This window comes from Fusarium graminearum, chromosome 3 (genome assembly GCF_000240135.3).
Source record: "Fusarium graminearum PH-1 chromosome 3, whole genome shotgun sequence".
Taxonomy (NCBI): domain Eukaryota; kingdom Fungi; phylum Ascomycota; class Sordariomycetes; order Hypocreales; family Nectriaceae; genus Fusarium; species Fusarium graminearum.
Genome location: NC_026476.1, coordinates 149,142 through 163,452, shown reverse-complemented (window position 1 = coordinate 163,452; position 14,311 = coordinate 149,142). Strand labels below are relative to the sequence as shown.

The following is a 14,311-nucleotide window of genomic DNA, read 5'->3' as shown; positions in this document are numbered from 1 at the left end:
TCATACTCTGACTGCACCCGAATGATCTGAACACGATGCGAGGTTTTATCTGCGCCCAGGTTGCCCTGATCTCGGCTTTTTCAACAGTCGTCATTGCGCAAACCCTTCCTGAAGAATTGGCTGGAGTGATTTCCAACTACTCGTCTCTCTCTTTGTTTCGATCCTTACTTAGCTCTGCTCCCCAAGCTCTCATCACAACTTTATCTGAAAAAGATAACAATGTCACTGTTCTTATCCCTACGAACAATGCCATCGAGGGTTATCTGAAAGCTTCCGGTGTTTCCGATGTAACAGAGCTGAATCAGACGGAGTTACAAGTCTTCTTTTCATATCACGTTATGTCAGCCTCCCTGACATCCTCAGACTTTGAAACCCCACGAGGGTTATCGGTTCCCACTCTGTTGCAAAATTCACAATTCAACAACAGGAGCGCAGGACCTCAGATTCAAAGTCAATTCGGAAAAGGCTCCGATGGACAAGTGATCTTTGCTTCGAGACAAGATCGGAACGATAAGCGTGCTGACGATAACCTTGGTGGGCCGAATGTCATGCTACGAGCAGGCTTGGCTCAGGATGTCAAGATGACTGCAGTAGATGGCACTTGGGGCACTAACAATATCAACTCGTTCCAGATTGTTGACAAGTAGGTAGTATGCCTCTTTAATCTATTGATACTGACTGTTGATTTCCTTTTAGGGTTCTTTCTCCTCCCAGATCTTGCTCCAACACTGTCCACACTATTAAAGATACGCGACTTGTTGCTCTGAATGTCGCTTTGGTTAAAGCAGGTCTTTGGCCCGCTCTGGACGCCTCCCGGAATGTTACGTGTCTGGCTCCATCAACCCAAGCTTTCAAAAATGCAGGAAGCCCAGACGTTAAACTCTCCAAGCAAGACTTGGCTGGAGCGTTGCTGTAGGTTACATGAACAAAATCCAGTTAAGTAACTAATAGAATCAACAGGGCTCACACATTGAACGAAGTTACTTATTCCAACTATCTTCGAGATGGCCAGGTCGTTGGGACTCTGAACAACACCGAAGTTCGGGTTAGTATCAGAGGGAACGACATCTTCTTTAACAATGCCAAAGTTATTGAGGCGAATATTCTGACCAACAACGGTCTTATTCATATGTATGTCAAATCATAACATACAATCGGCGGCCTTCACTAACCTCGCCAGTCTTGATTCTGTCATCGAGGAGGGAGGTAAACCCAGTAGTAATGGCACCAGCACTGGTACGGCAACGGATGAAACGGCATCTGCCACATCGAGTGGACAGGGACCGACTTCTACTTCTGGCAGTGACTCATCTGAGCAGGGAAACTCTGGAAGACTTCTGTCTGCTTGGTCTTTTAATCATCTCATAACAGCTTTTGTCTTTTTCGGCATGCTATAATAGTTATTTGACTTGGTCAATTAGTCTACTATTTACGATCAATTTCTATCCATATTGTATACTACCCATGTTATGTACCACTCTTTCTTGCAATTGCTATCGTGAAACATAATGCGGCTGTCTTATGGAACTCCTGTGGTTAAATACAACAAGTCAATTTATTTTTACATTTTTCGTGCCCTGATTTAACAAGTGCCGAATTAATTCGGACTAAGCAACGTTACCAGTTGAAGCCAACTTTTATGACACTAGACGGACTTTACCCTTAGCGTTGATTGGGCTGATCGGAAATTGGCTGCCATAAGGCCTGCCAAGTAAATGCACAGCCTCACGTGAATCAGCTTAGCTGACACGCGAGGCCTCACTGGAACTTGGCATATCTTCATTTCTAACTCATTCAATATCAGCTATTCCAGTTACCCTGGCTCTGTTTTTCTACTCAAGACTTTTACTTTTCAGACGTTATGGCTGAACCGGAAGAAGAGACGGAGCGTAAGAGGGACAAGGTGGGAGAATTCATGTATGCGCTATTTCCCTATCGTTCTCGACGTCATTCCAGTCTAAATGACGGCTTCGCATCCTTCCCGCCCCGAACCCTGGCTCAATAACTGACAAGACAATTACAGGAAGAAGAGCCTCAACAAGGGCGAGATCGCTCTGAAGCATGCTGTGGGTCTTGGGGGCCAGCCCAATGTGGTCCCAGTGACGCAACCTGTTGTCCATGGACCACCCCGGCCAGTTGAAGTTGGCTGGCATCCAGTTGGCGGTTTTGCGGGGAAGTGGTTTGCAGAGGAGACTGGATTGGGCAAAATGATTACAGAAAAGATCAACAGATATCCGGATCCGACGCAACACTGGGCAGTTTTGGTTGGTGACTATGCTCATCAGCTGTGGATGGTAAGTATTCGTATCAGCCACTTAACACACAACGTGTAAACTCATAATACGACAAAAGGACGAGAATTTTGATGTCATCTACACGAATGCCAAGGTTGATCGGGATGAGTGGCGCACTTTTCCAGTCGGCGAAACGCGATTTAATGACGATGCATTGAGGAGAGCTGGTAAGTCGTCGATCCATCTTCCATAGCTTTATCCATGCTCAGACTACGACTATAGGTGAATCTGTAATCCAAAGTATTAGAGAAAGGCAACCTACTTACAACCTCATCACCAACAACTGTCAGACATATGTACTGCAGCTTCTCGATGCTATCAAGGTTGGTGTGAACAAAGAGTTTGGCACAACTTTGGCCGTCTACGAGAGGGTCTTTGGCCCAGGCAAGATTAAAGACCTCTTCGAAGGTGAAGAAACGCCTGAAGGACATCAGCAGCAGCAAATAGAGCCAGGACCAGACGCAAAACCAGACGCAGGATCAGATGCAGGACCAGGAAGGTCAGACACAGTCAATCTAGCGCAGAATGTCATGAACGAGAACACGACTCAACTCGACACAGGGAGGGAGATGGAGAGACACGAAGATGAAAAGAAGGAGAAAAAGAAGAAGGGTTTCTTTTCCCAACTTAAAGCAAGATCGTGGTCTTCCAAAAGTCAATAACCACAGACTCGTCGAAGGGGTGTCTCATACCCAGTATCTCTATTTGGTACAGTTCGATCAAAGCATGACCGTTACATCCCCGAACCACGTTAGACCAGCTTGCTCAATTAGATCAAGGGTAATTATTTCATGCAAATGCAATAAAGCTGCTTTTAATACTTTATCATTAGACTGGGACTCTATTCCTGCAGATATATACCTTACTGTACTCAAAACTTCTATCCCAACAGTAGACCCATAATGCTAGACCAACATGCTTTCAATGCGCCTTTCTATTTTACAATTCCCAAATCACCAAGAAAGATCCTTTTGGATCTTATCACACGACAGACCAGAACATGAAGAGTATAGGCTCGTATCCTGCTCAGTCTTGGTAGCAGATTTGTCGAGGATCTGTTGCGCAGGCCGAATCTCTCGTCCAGCGATACCCTCAAGCTTGCGGTGGTGTTCAACTAGTTGATACACCTGGTTTTGGAACTGGAGGGGAGTCTGGTCAACAAGTACACCTGCTCGGAGGTTCTTCTCTGCTGGGGCTTCATGTTCGCTGGCGGTTTGCTGTAGGATCTCTTCGACCTTGGCAAAGTCATCGCTGCTGGCGTTCTTGTGGCGGTAGATCTCATATTGGAGCTGAGACTTGGTGGCTGACGTGGGAACACATCTCAAGAGGAAGAAGAAGTGGGGCCTGGTATGGTTAGTTATTGTTCTTTATAATTCTTAGACTTGAGTTTCAAATACTTACGAGATAGTCATGGAAGCGTTGGGAAAGTAAAAGTCGCTGACGAGTGAAGTGCCCTTTTCCTGGAGCTCGGTAGCGGCGTTGCTGTTGGCATTGGACTTGTCGGCAAGAGTCTTCCAGTTGAAGCTGCTGGTATCCTGCTTGACGTGATCAAACGTGTAGTCGTCGAGGTTGAAAGAGCTGTAGCGGGCTGTTCGGTTGCTTTCGTTCCAGGCAGTCTCAGGTTGGGTCTTGGCATCCATATTGATCCAGACAAAGCCCTTTTCATCAACATGGGTGTGGAGAGGGAACAGGCCGTTCTTGGATCGGTCAAATGCGGGGAGATCTTGGTACAGAGGAGCCTTGGCAAGCTGTCCGTTCATACCATAGGACCAGCCGTGGTACTTGCAAGACAGGACACTGTTCTGGCCATTATCCTTGACCACGACTGGGAAGGCTCGGTGACGGCAGATGTTGTGGAAACCCTTGATTGTGCCCTCAGCATTGCGGATGAGGAAAAAGTCGAAGCCAGCTTCAGCGTAGCGAACCCAGGAGCCAGTCTGCTCGAATCGCATCTTGTGGGTGAGCAGGATCCATTTCTTGGAGAAGATGGCGCGTCGCTCAAGTTCATAGATGTCGTCAGACTTGTACCATGTTGATGGAAGAGGTTGTGTGAGTGGTGCGGCAGCAGGTATAGCTCTTGAGATGAGGCTTTCGTTTTGTGGTTTGGATAGTGTCTTCTTGGCGACCAGCGCGATAGCCGCAGCTATGGCGAAGAAGATAAGAGCACCAAGAGTCAGCATGCTGGTGTCGAGATGTGAGATTCCTCGTGATGTAAAGGAAGTAACTTCTTGGTGGCTTTACCGACAAGTTCAATTGGGATTTCTTAGTGGGCACTGCAAACTATATATTGTTGTTCCCGTCGTCCATTTGGACTGGACAGCTGACCATTATCCTCATGCCAGACGCCACGCACCTTGAAACAACGATAAACCGACCAAAGATAGCGGACAACTGCAGAGTTTCCGGTCATGTGATCGGTGATAAGACGACCAGCTCTAGTTCCAACGACAAATAAAGGTAACTGGATTGGATACGCGCCAAGTGGACCATGGAGTTTGTTTCCGTTCTCGAACGGTTCTTTGCCGTCAACCCCGGGTCACGTCGATATCCAATCTGCATATCCATCTCTCCCAGGTAGTAGCGACGCATCAGCTGGGTGAAGCCATCCGCGGTAGTTGTATCACTACTTCCTATCATGGCTCTAGGTTATCTTCCCCGCATCATCTATCTCCGCATTTCGCTTCACGAGATACCGGACTCTTGTGTCCGTGCCCGATGTTCGGTCCCCGGTATCGTGACGCAACCTTGATCGGCATCGGTAAATCCCAGCCGCTTGCGGGGTTGTGCTATCTGTCACCAACCACCTTCCTGTCGATCCTCAACGTGACCAGCGACATGGCATTTGGACTTCTTCTAGATTCTTGACGTGGCATTTTGTATTCGCGTCTCTTGTTCTGGTCTTGTTCTCGAAGTTTTGATCCAACAAATTGGAAGCTCGCTTAAAGAACTGGCGAAGTCTAGGCCCTGCTTTTGACGAGACGAGCGGCGCCTTCATGGTCCTGATATCCAACACAACCGGCAAGAAACCCTTATTGAATCGTTGATTAAGTTTGAGGCCCGGGCCGGTTTGGATTATCCACGTGCCGGCCACGTCGCCGAGTAGGATCTCATTGTCCGTTAACAGAACCGTTGGGCTACTATCAACGACTCGCTCTTACTTTCCACTCGGCAGCCACTTGGTTCAACTGCACCGCACCGCAGACTAAATATAAACAGAAAATGGCAGGAATCTACGTTGATTCCGCGGCACGGTTGCATAAGACATCTAGCGAACTGCTTAAATAATGAGGGGTCTAGATGTATACAAATGCCAATGTTTTTTGAGCCATGTCGTGTCATTTTCTGATTGACCTTTGTTGAAGTGCTCTAGACCTGTCTCTGACCCAATTGACGACTAACGTGACTTACCAGGGAAGGGGAAGAAAGGTCAGATGCATGCTCAGTCTATTGACATGTCAATATAATCAAAAGTGTTCTGATTACTTCAATCTGACGTGTAAACTCTTGGCTGTCTATTTCTAGCATAACCTGGTAATATATATAACAAGCTTTGATACAGCCTCCTGTGCCCTATGACTGAGCTGCAATGCCGATGCATCGCTATGTTTAATTGTTTTATCAAATTATTTAAGACTCGGTTAGCTAACCGCTCCCTTATGTCTATCTCGAACTTTACACTCTGCAATCAATATCCTGTCGTTCAATTGAATCAGAAAGTTGCCTTGCTTCATCCCAATCACGGTAATCCTCACCATAGTCTCGACAATGGCCTCACTGCATTGTGGGCCCAGTAAAGGTCACGGAATAGTTCAAGTGAGTCCGCCAATGAATATCTTATCCATCGTTCAAGTAATTGCGCAGATCAGTGGTCTGCCTTCCTACCTGGGGTATTTCGCTCTTTGAACTGCCCTATCTGGTAAAGACTAAGATGACCGACTCGTTCTGGATTTATCTTCTGGGATCAGAGACATTACCATCCACTCAGGTCGAGAGAGAACGTCATGCCGATCCATTCCAAGGTTGAACCTTGCTTTCAGTACACAATTGTCTACAACAAAAAGATCGATCAAAGACAAGTCTAGAAAAGATTCACCGCCTTATGCAAAGAGGATGTCCGCTAGTATAAACCTCACCAATGCATAAATCATCCCTACACCAAAGTAGCTCCATGTCCAGCGCAGTGGTGGTGGGGATAGGTTTAATTGCGAGCTGGCGAAATGGATCGCCGGCTTCCCCAAGGGGACTAGACTGGGACTTGATAGCCACTGTTCCAAATATAGCATAGCTGCAGGAGCTTATCTTATCGATACACGTTATCTCCACTGCCCATACCAAATCCCATACCCTATACCTTGATGTTTGTTTATTTTCTCTGTTTCTATCTGGTAAGGCAATATATTTTACCTTTATTTTACAGAAATCATATCGATACTCGATTTAGATAGTATCAAGTTATTATCTATCCAGATTTACCGTTTCTTAGTAAGTAGTAACAATTGTTCCATTGAGACATTGAACACATTCATAATTGCTGCCATTCCTCACGATGCACAGAAGTGCTACCCTCACTTGTTGTTCAATACCCTCAATTGAAATTAACCCAATTGGGAACTACTGGCTCACATACGAGGTTACGGTGTAGATGATTCATGCCTCACAAGTAGCAGTCTCCTCCAGTTCAAATTAATCACTCATAGCTAGTCCATATGTCGTATGTGAGCATGTAACAGCCCAACGTTCTCACTAGATTGTTGCAATGGAACCCAACTCAAATCTATGCGTTACAATTCAATCTTAGCAAACTTCCAAACATCAAGTCCGAGCCCAGCCTCGAGGTAACGGTAACATCATAGCCAAGAGTAAGGACACGAGCTCGCGCAGGAACACGGGACAGTTCCACATTCGGCACTAGGCTAGCTTCTCTCGGCGACCACGAAGTGACGTCTGGGGCCCGCTCTAGCTCCTGATTTTGTCTTTGTGTTCCCAGACAGGTTTGGCTCGGTGGTTTTTTGTTGAGCTTTCTCCATGGTCTGTGTTTCCTTCCATTGATGCTTTAGAAACAAGCGGAAATGAGCGCGCTGATGAGACAGAGCGGTGTCGAGGAGAGCAGACTTGCAACAATGCACTAGTTACTCTCAGATACTCAATCACTATTGCATTTCGTCTGATCTTGTGATTTAGTTGGTTTACTGCTAAACTGTTTTGGCTTTACACTTCCCTTAGTTACGCTTCTTGTTCCTCGATGCACAATGTCGTCACTCATGTGTACTGTCCGATCATCCGGCCGAAAGGCATTTGCCAAGGTACAGAGGGCCAAGACGGAAGAGGTGAGCTGTCGCGGTGAGTTACTACTATGTACAGCTTTGCCTTCTCACCCAAGGGAATCACATCAAGTTGTCATTGTCTATACGGGTATAGCGGGGCTAAAAGGGACGGATAAAGCCCACGAGTGGCGCCGAGAACGAGGTCAGACAAGTTTATCCACAGCATAGCCCAGTTTTTATCTAATTATAACCCGACCGCCTCGTCAATACGAGCTAAGCATAATATTAAAAACCGAACCCATGCAATAATGAACAGCACAATGCACGTGCATTCGGTTGATCCGGCAGTTAGACACATACAATTTCATCAATAACCTGCTAAAACACAATCCCATTCTTGGTTTAGTACCCCCGCAAAAAATCACGAGGTTGAATTTCTCCGGACAAGACGATGGATCGTGCCTCGTATCGGCCATATTATGGCACAGCTAGTGGGCACACTAAGACTCGTATCTCGTCAGCGTCCATGACCCAGCCTTGTCAGGCAAGCATTCATCCTCACTGATAAAAGGCATCTATTGTCCGGCTGTTTCCAATTCCAATCATCTCATCTCAACTCATCTAATCACACTCACACTCACACTCACACTCTCACTCTCTCAACCAACAAACAACTCTCTTCCTCAAACTCAACACCAAAACCAACCATCGCCATGAAGTTCTCTGCCCTCGCCGCCGCCGCCGCCGTCTTCGGCTCTGCTGCCGCTGCCAACAAGGCTGTCGTCATCAACGACTGTGACACTGCCATCTATGTCCAGTCCGTTCCCTTCAACGGCGGCGCTCCTGGCCCCTTGACCACCCTCAAGCCTGGCCAGCGATTCTCTGAGGACCTCCGCACCTCTGGCTCTACCATCAAGATTGCCGACACCCGAACTCTCAACAAGCCTCTCTTCTTTGGCTACTCCTCCGACGCCAACAACGTCTACTACGAGCTCAACACTCAGTACGGCAACCCCTTCGCCAGCCAGCACAACATCCTCAACCCTGGTGATGGCTGCCAGAAGTTCGACTGCAAGGCTGGTGACGCCAAGTGCTACAGCACCCCCAGCAGCAAGAAGAACTACAGCTGCCCTAACCCCGTCACCCTCTACGCCAAGATCTGCGCCAAGTAAACGTCTGGCCAACAAAAGTCGATGCTCTTTACGAAGCATAGTTAATGACTGGTTCTTCTTTATAATTCCGACATTCAGTATATATATAATTAGACAACATCAAAGTTTACCGACAAGGTAGCCTTTTGTACATTGCAATACAAGCACATACATTTCTCTTCATAACCCACTGGTCTCAGTTTACATATCATACTGTGAAATGGCTATAGACGTGCTCGATTCAAGTAAATGAATATTGTGTATTAATGTCAGCACTTTTGTGCTTGAAAGACGCACCGCGAGGTACAAAGAAAAAATTTAATCTGAGATTAGTCCGACGCCTCTTGCAGCCTCAATCACTCATACCAGACCTTTTGCTGTCCCTTACTCTTGATCACAGACACCCGCTTACCATTTGGAAAGACAACAAGAGCATTCGGAGCATGGTTTACAGTAGACTCCAAAAGCAGTGGCTCTGTGAGTTGACCTTCTCTCCATTCCAGCGAAACCAGCCAGCCTCCCATAACTCTGATGTTACTCAGCTTTCCGTTACTCCAAGACGAAGGCAAACTTGGCAGCAGATATATCATGACGACTTGACTTGACAGTTCGTCAGGTCTGAGGTTGGACTGTATCAAGCACTCTGTCACACCAGCACAACCCCCAAAATTGCCGTCTATCTGGAATGGCGGATGATTGTCCAACATATTTGGCAGAGTTGAAGTCTTCAACAACAGATCCATATGCTCATCGCATTTGAGCGGTTCCCTTAAGCGTGCATAGAGGTTCAGCAGCCACGCTCTACTCCAGCCCGTATGCCCTCCTCCATGTTCAGCTCTTCTGGCAAGAGTCTTTCTTGCAGCTTCGACCAACGCCGGCGAAGAATCCAAACTGATAAAGTCGTCAGGGTAGAGGCCGAAGAGATGAGATACATGACGGTGTCCTGGCTCTGCTTCTTTATGATCCTTGAGGCCCCATTCTTGTATCAGGCCACTCTTGTTGATACGAAAAGGCGGTAGTTTGCCGAGGGTAGCCATGACATCTTTCTGGAGAGGATGCTCTTTGTTGAGAATACTCGTGCTCCAGATGAAACTCTCTAGAGCAATTCGTACAATAGTCATATCCATGACTGACCCTTCACAGAACGTCCCAGTTTCTCCCGACTCGGATATGAAACTGTTTTCCGGAGACAAAGATGGGCTTGTAACAAGATATTTTCCGCATGCTGATGGAATCAAGAAATCAAGGAGAAACTGAATACATCCTTCAAGCAACGGCGCGATACGTATATGAAGCATATGGTCGTACTGGTATATCAACATCTTGACCACGTCGATACAGAGCCAGACCCCACCAAGAGGCCAGAGAGTTGCAGGCATCCAGCGATCCTGAGGGTCGGTATCTGCCCAGATATCTGTGTTGTGATGCGCGCACCAGCCTCTGCAGTTATACATCATCTTGGCTGTCCTCTTGCCCTTCTCAGCCATTCGCTCGATGTGGTCAATTAGTGGGATTGCGCACTCGATGAGGTTGCAAGGTGCAGCTGGCCAGTAGTTCATCTGGAGGTTGATGTTGATTGTAAACTTGGATCCCCATGGTGGCGCAAACGATGGATTCCATATGCCTTGCAACGTTGCAGGAAGAGCCTTTGCTGACTTGCGACTTGATGAGATGAGCAGGTATCGACCGTAATTATGGTACAGCGCTACCACGCCTGGATCTCTGTTGCTTTGTATCCTTTCCTCGGTTGGAACATGACTTGCGTCTGGCCACATGCGAAGTGCGGTTTTACCAAAGAGCCTGCCATAGTCCCGGCGATGACGACTGACTAGAGTTTCCCAAGGTTCTCGAAGAGCTGAGTTGACGTCTCTGAGTGCAGAGGCATCCGGGTTATAGGATCGATACGTTGTATGCGCACCAATGGCGATGATGCATTCCTCTGCGTTGACGATCAGACAGTTCCCCACTACCTTGACAGTTCCATTAATGGACTTGCATGAGACACCGAGAGCGAGAGCCAGTCGATTACTGTTCTTTCCACCTGGTGTCGCCTGAAGGATGATGTGATTGTCCTGTGCACGGATGCTGTCCAGATACTCATTGGTTTCCCCTTCAACCTCACTCTGTCGATTTAAACGCACAACAAATCGTGTGGGTGCTGACGCTTGGAATCTGAACGCCAAGACATTATTCGGGAAACTTGCGATCACATCGCGACGATAAGAAACTCCTTCATAGTCATACTTTGTCGTGCTTTGAGAAGTGGCCAAGTCGAGATGGCGTTTATAATCGCTGACATTCTTCTCATCGTGACCAAACTCAATCGTGCACTGGCCCAACGGTTCATAGTGTCTCATACTAGCAGGCGTGGCAAAGAATGCCTCTCGTGCAAGAGTTTCAGCATCTTTGTGCTTCTCATCTCGAATGAGTTGTCTCAAGGTTGCCAAATTACTGCACGCATCCCGAGGTGTCCTGTCCTGTGGACCACCGTACCAAACGGAGTCTTCGTTGAGCTGCAGTAGTTCGGTGGATGTTCTTCCATAGACCATTGCCCCGAGACGGCCATTTCCAATTGGAAGGGCCTCGGACCATGACGATGCGGGGGCAGCGTAGTGAAGGAGAAGGCTCTTGTCTGTGCTGGCTTTCTCAGACTCGTCATCCATTGTAGCTGACTAGACGTTGATTCGGGACGTGTCAATGGAGCTTAGCATATGGCTGAATGACTCAAAGTCATATGGGACTGTTTGACTCGAGACTGGTTGGTCAATTGGACTAATGATGATGATGTGATAAAATGGCTCAAGTACAGAAATCTCGGGCCCACGAAGTTAGCTCGTCTAATTTTCCCTGGTTCAGATGAATGAATTAGACCCAGTATGAGGTCATGTAGTCAGCGGAATTGCTCTTTAAGGTTGGCAGGGTTCCCCACTTCCCCAGACTTTCATGACATTAGTGTTTGATGACAATGTGGGTTCAAGCAAGTTACTGGTTCATTTATTCCTAATTAAGTATTAGATATTCATATCACAAGTGGCCCTGGCTTTCAGCAGAGTGCAGTATAGTAGCATCTTGAGTTAGAAGTCTCCACTGTTTCTCAATTGACATTGGAGTCAGATAAACAGTCGATATAATTTAAGCGTAGATCCTCAACTGGGTGTACATTCTGGTGACAGCCCGTGCATCTGACCAGAGAGCCCTCTGATCCGTGACGAGGGATACATCAGAAGTTATATACTGCTCAAAAGTTATTGTAGTTTGAAGGCCAGTAGAGGCCTCAAGTAAAAGGCCAATATGATCGTGCAAAGCAACATGCATCTCAAAGATAGTTGCCACTGAACAATCTTTTGCAACAGTCGATACACACATGATCTATGTTTAGCAACTCGTGGTATCAATATATAAACATTATTAGCCTCAAAAAAGGGTTGGATATTGTGAGTACATAATAGTGAGAATTGATAGTAGTATCACAACAACAATAAGTCATCAGTTACAAGGACAAGGCCTGATCTCGAGTCCCCAATGTTGGATAATCATAGAGTTCCTTAATCCGAGTAAGGAAATGTAGTCCCGTTGCAGATATGGATCTGTTTATATCATGGTTGGTCCACTATCAAGAGTGCAATTAGCAGTGGCAACAACGAGAGTCTAGAATGACTATCAGAGCCTTTTGCCAATTGTGGCGTATAGTGGATTCCCGGATCCGGAGAGTTTTAATTGTTTAAAAATGATATGAGCGAAAGACAATTGACTACGGGCGTAATGCAAGTAAAGGAATGCGAGAAGAGAAATCTTGGTGGAACGGTGGCGTTTGGTGGCGGGATTTAGCAGAGATTCACAATCTCGTCTCTGCAACCGGGCCGCATCCGTAAACTTGGTAGTCCAATCACAGAGTGCAACATGATGCTGTTTCAGATGACTTGATTTGTCAATGAAGGTTCATAAAAGTGATCCCATGCATTGCGTACTGGAAAAAGAAAGAATCCAACTTCTCATCACTTCCGGGAACTCATTCCCTGGAATTTCAACCCTCCCTCCCTTGCTTCTCGATGTGCGGCTGGCTCTATTGTTGTCGGCAATGAATACCGGTATGTCTGTAGACTGGCATGGATTCATCATAGCGTAAACTTAAAACCCGTTTTTGGCCAAGCAAACAGGGTGCGTGTGCCGTGTCACTGGATCTCTGCCACTCGATAGGCATTCATTCTTTGACAATAGATACCCAACGCATTACTCCCTTTTACTTCATTCATGTCCTTGACTCATATGACAGTACGCGGTTAGACAAAAAGAGCTTCCATCACCACTATCTCCAATACCAACAAGAACTATGCAGCATGATACCGCATTAATAGTATGCTTCTGTTCTCGTACGCCCAACCCCGATATGAAGCTGACCATTTTGGTAGATCGTCCAAGGAATACTTGTCATCCTCGCTCTATGCGTTGTTATCCTTCGATACTGGACGCGCATTTGCCTTGAAAGAAGAACGCTTACTGTGTCTGATCATTTTGCCTGGATAGGATGGTTATTTGCTGTGGGATGGTTTGTGTCGTCGGCAATTGCTACCGATATAGTAGACAACAATCCAGTCACAGACGATGAAGGCTTGGTGCACGATGTCAGATATCTCAAGGTACGTGAAACCCACTGGATAACTCAACCTGACAAGGACGAGCTGATACTGAGAACTTCAGACCGTCTTCATTGCCGGGTATTGCTTTGATGTTGGAATATACTGGCCCAAACTCTCGATTACTGCATTTTACTGGCGCCTCATACCTGATATCTTCCGATCTCTAAGGATAGCATTGTACGCAATCACAACATACTTGGTCTGTTGTATGATAGTTGCGTTCCTTCTAAACACACTAATTGCAGGAAACATATCAAACAATTGGTAAGGATCAACGTGATATATTTATTGTTTAGCTTGCTAACTGGATAAACCACCAGGTCAATTGAGAATCAGTTACTTTCAGCATGGAACGCCTTTCCAAATTTCATTACACAGTGGTGTATGAACTTCTCCACAGATCTACTACGTAAGTCTAGTGAGCCCCCTCAGACATTGCACTATCTAATAGCTTCAGTCTTTTGTTTCCCATTCTTCATTCTTCCTCAATTAATGCTTCGTAAAGAACAGAAGCTCAGCCTGATTGGAGTCTTTTCTCTGGGTGCAATTACGATAACTGTCAACCTCACGCGTTTCATCATCAACAACGTAGCCAGCTTTCAACTTGACGACGCTTCTGGCAATACGCTATGTACAGCTGAGATGACAACAGCGGTGATTGTTGTTTGCCTTCCAGGCCTGAAGAAATTTGTCAAGCGCCCAAAATTACCTACAACAACGGATCGATCATACCAATCTGGTACGGGGCTTTCAACTGGGAGTCATGCGCCACTCAAGTCACAGCAAATCACGCAGAGCTATGCAGAGTGGGGTGTGAAGGACAGTGAGATTGAGTTAGTTCCCGAAGGCGAGGAATATCTGCGTATGCCTGATCTGGTCTTCTTGAAGGGCCAAGACCCATAGTGGATAATTCGAAGTCAGGACGAGCAGGGTCTATTCCATAATAGTAAATCACAGAGTCATCA

At 46.5% G+C, this 14,311-nt stretch overlaps 6 protein-coding genes across 6 annotated transcripts; 4 read left to right on the top strand and 2 right to left on the bottom strand.

Moving 5' to 3' along the window:
* Positions 1 to 338: 338 nt before the first annotated feature.
* On the top strand, positions 339 to 1,186 carry FGSG_12601 (uncharacterized protein; the record flags this gene model as incomplete). The annotated part of the gene is made up of 4 exons (XM_011324876.1): positions 339 to 643; positions 697 to 912; positions 961 to 1,045; positions 1,181 to 1,186. 4 exons carry the CDS (start codon positions 339 to 341, stop codon positions 1,184 to 1,186), a joined length of 612 nt encoding a protein of 203 aa, XP_011323178.1.
* Positions 1,187 to 1,861: 675 nt separating this feature from the next.
* Positions 1,862 to 2,956, top strand: FGSG_12600 (uncharacterized protein; the record flags this gene model as incomplete). Its single annotated transcript, XM_011324875.1, has 4 exons — positions 1,862 to 1,917; positions 2,024 to 2,294; positions 2,353 to 2,461; positions 2,517 to 2,956. 4 exons carry the CDS (start codon positions 1,862 to 1,864, stop codon positions 2,954 to 2,956), a joined length of 876 nt encoding a protein of 291 aa, XP_011323177.1.
* Positions 2,957 to 3,247: 291 nt separating this feature from the next.
* On the bottom strand, positions 3,248 to 4,474 carry FGSG_04736 (uncharacterized protein; the record flags this gene model as incomplete). Its single annotated transcript, XM_011324874.1, has 2 exons — positions 3,248 to 3,638; positions 3,696 to 4,474. 2 exons carry the CDS (start codon positions 4,472 to 4,474, stop codon positions 3,248 to 3,250), a joined length of 1,170 nt encoding a protein of 389 aa, XP_011323176.1.
* A 3,797-nt stretch (positions 4,475 to 8,271) lies between these two features.
* FGSG_04735 (uncharacterized protein) lies at positions 8,272 to 8,730 on the top strand (the record flags this gene model as incomplete). The annotated part of the gene is made up of 1 exon (XM_011324873.1): positions 8,272 to 8,730. One exon carries the CDS (start codon positions 8,272 to 8,274, stop codon positions 8,728 to 8,730), a length of 459 nt encoding a protein of 152 aa, XP_011323175.1.
* Positions 8,731 to 9,065: 335 nt separating this feature from the next.
* Positions 9,066 to 11,372, bottom strand: FGSG_04734 (uncharacterized protein; the record flags this gene model as incomplete). Its single annotated transcript, XM_011324872.1, has 1 exon — positions 9,066 to 11,372. One exon carries the CDS (start codon positions 11,370 to 11,372, stop codon positions 9,066 to 9,068), a length of 2,307 nt encoding a protein of 768 aa, XP_011323174.1.
* A 1,667-nt stretch (positions 11,373 to 13,039) lies between these two features.
* On the top strand, positions 13,040 to 14,249 carry FGSG_04733 (uncharacterized protein; the record flags this gene model as incomplete). Its single annotated transcript, XM_011324871.1, has 5 exons — positions 13,040 to 13,063; positions 13,119 to 13,346; positions 13,408 to 13,610; positions 13,667 to 13,755; positions 13,804 to 14,249. 5 exons carry the CDS (start codon positions 13,040 to 13,042, stop codon positions 14,247 to 14,249), a joined length of 990 nt encoding a protein of 329 aa, XP_011323173.1.
* Positions 14,250 to 14,311: the final 62 nt, after the last annotated feature.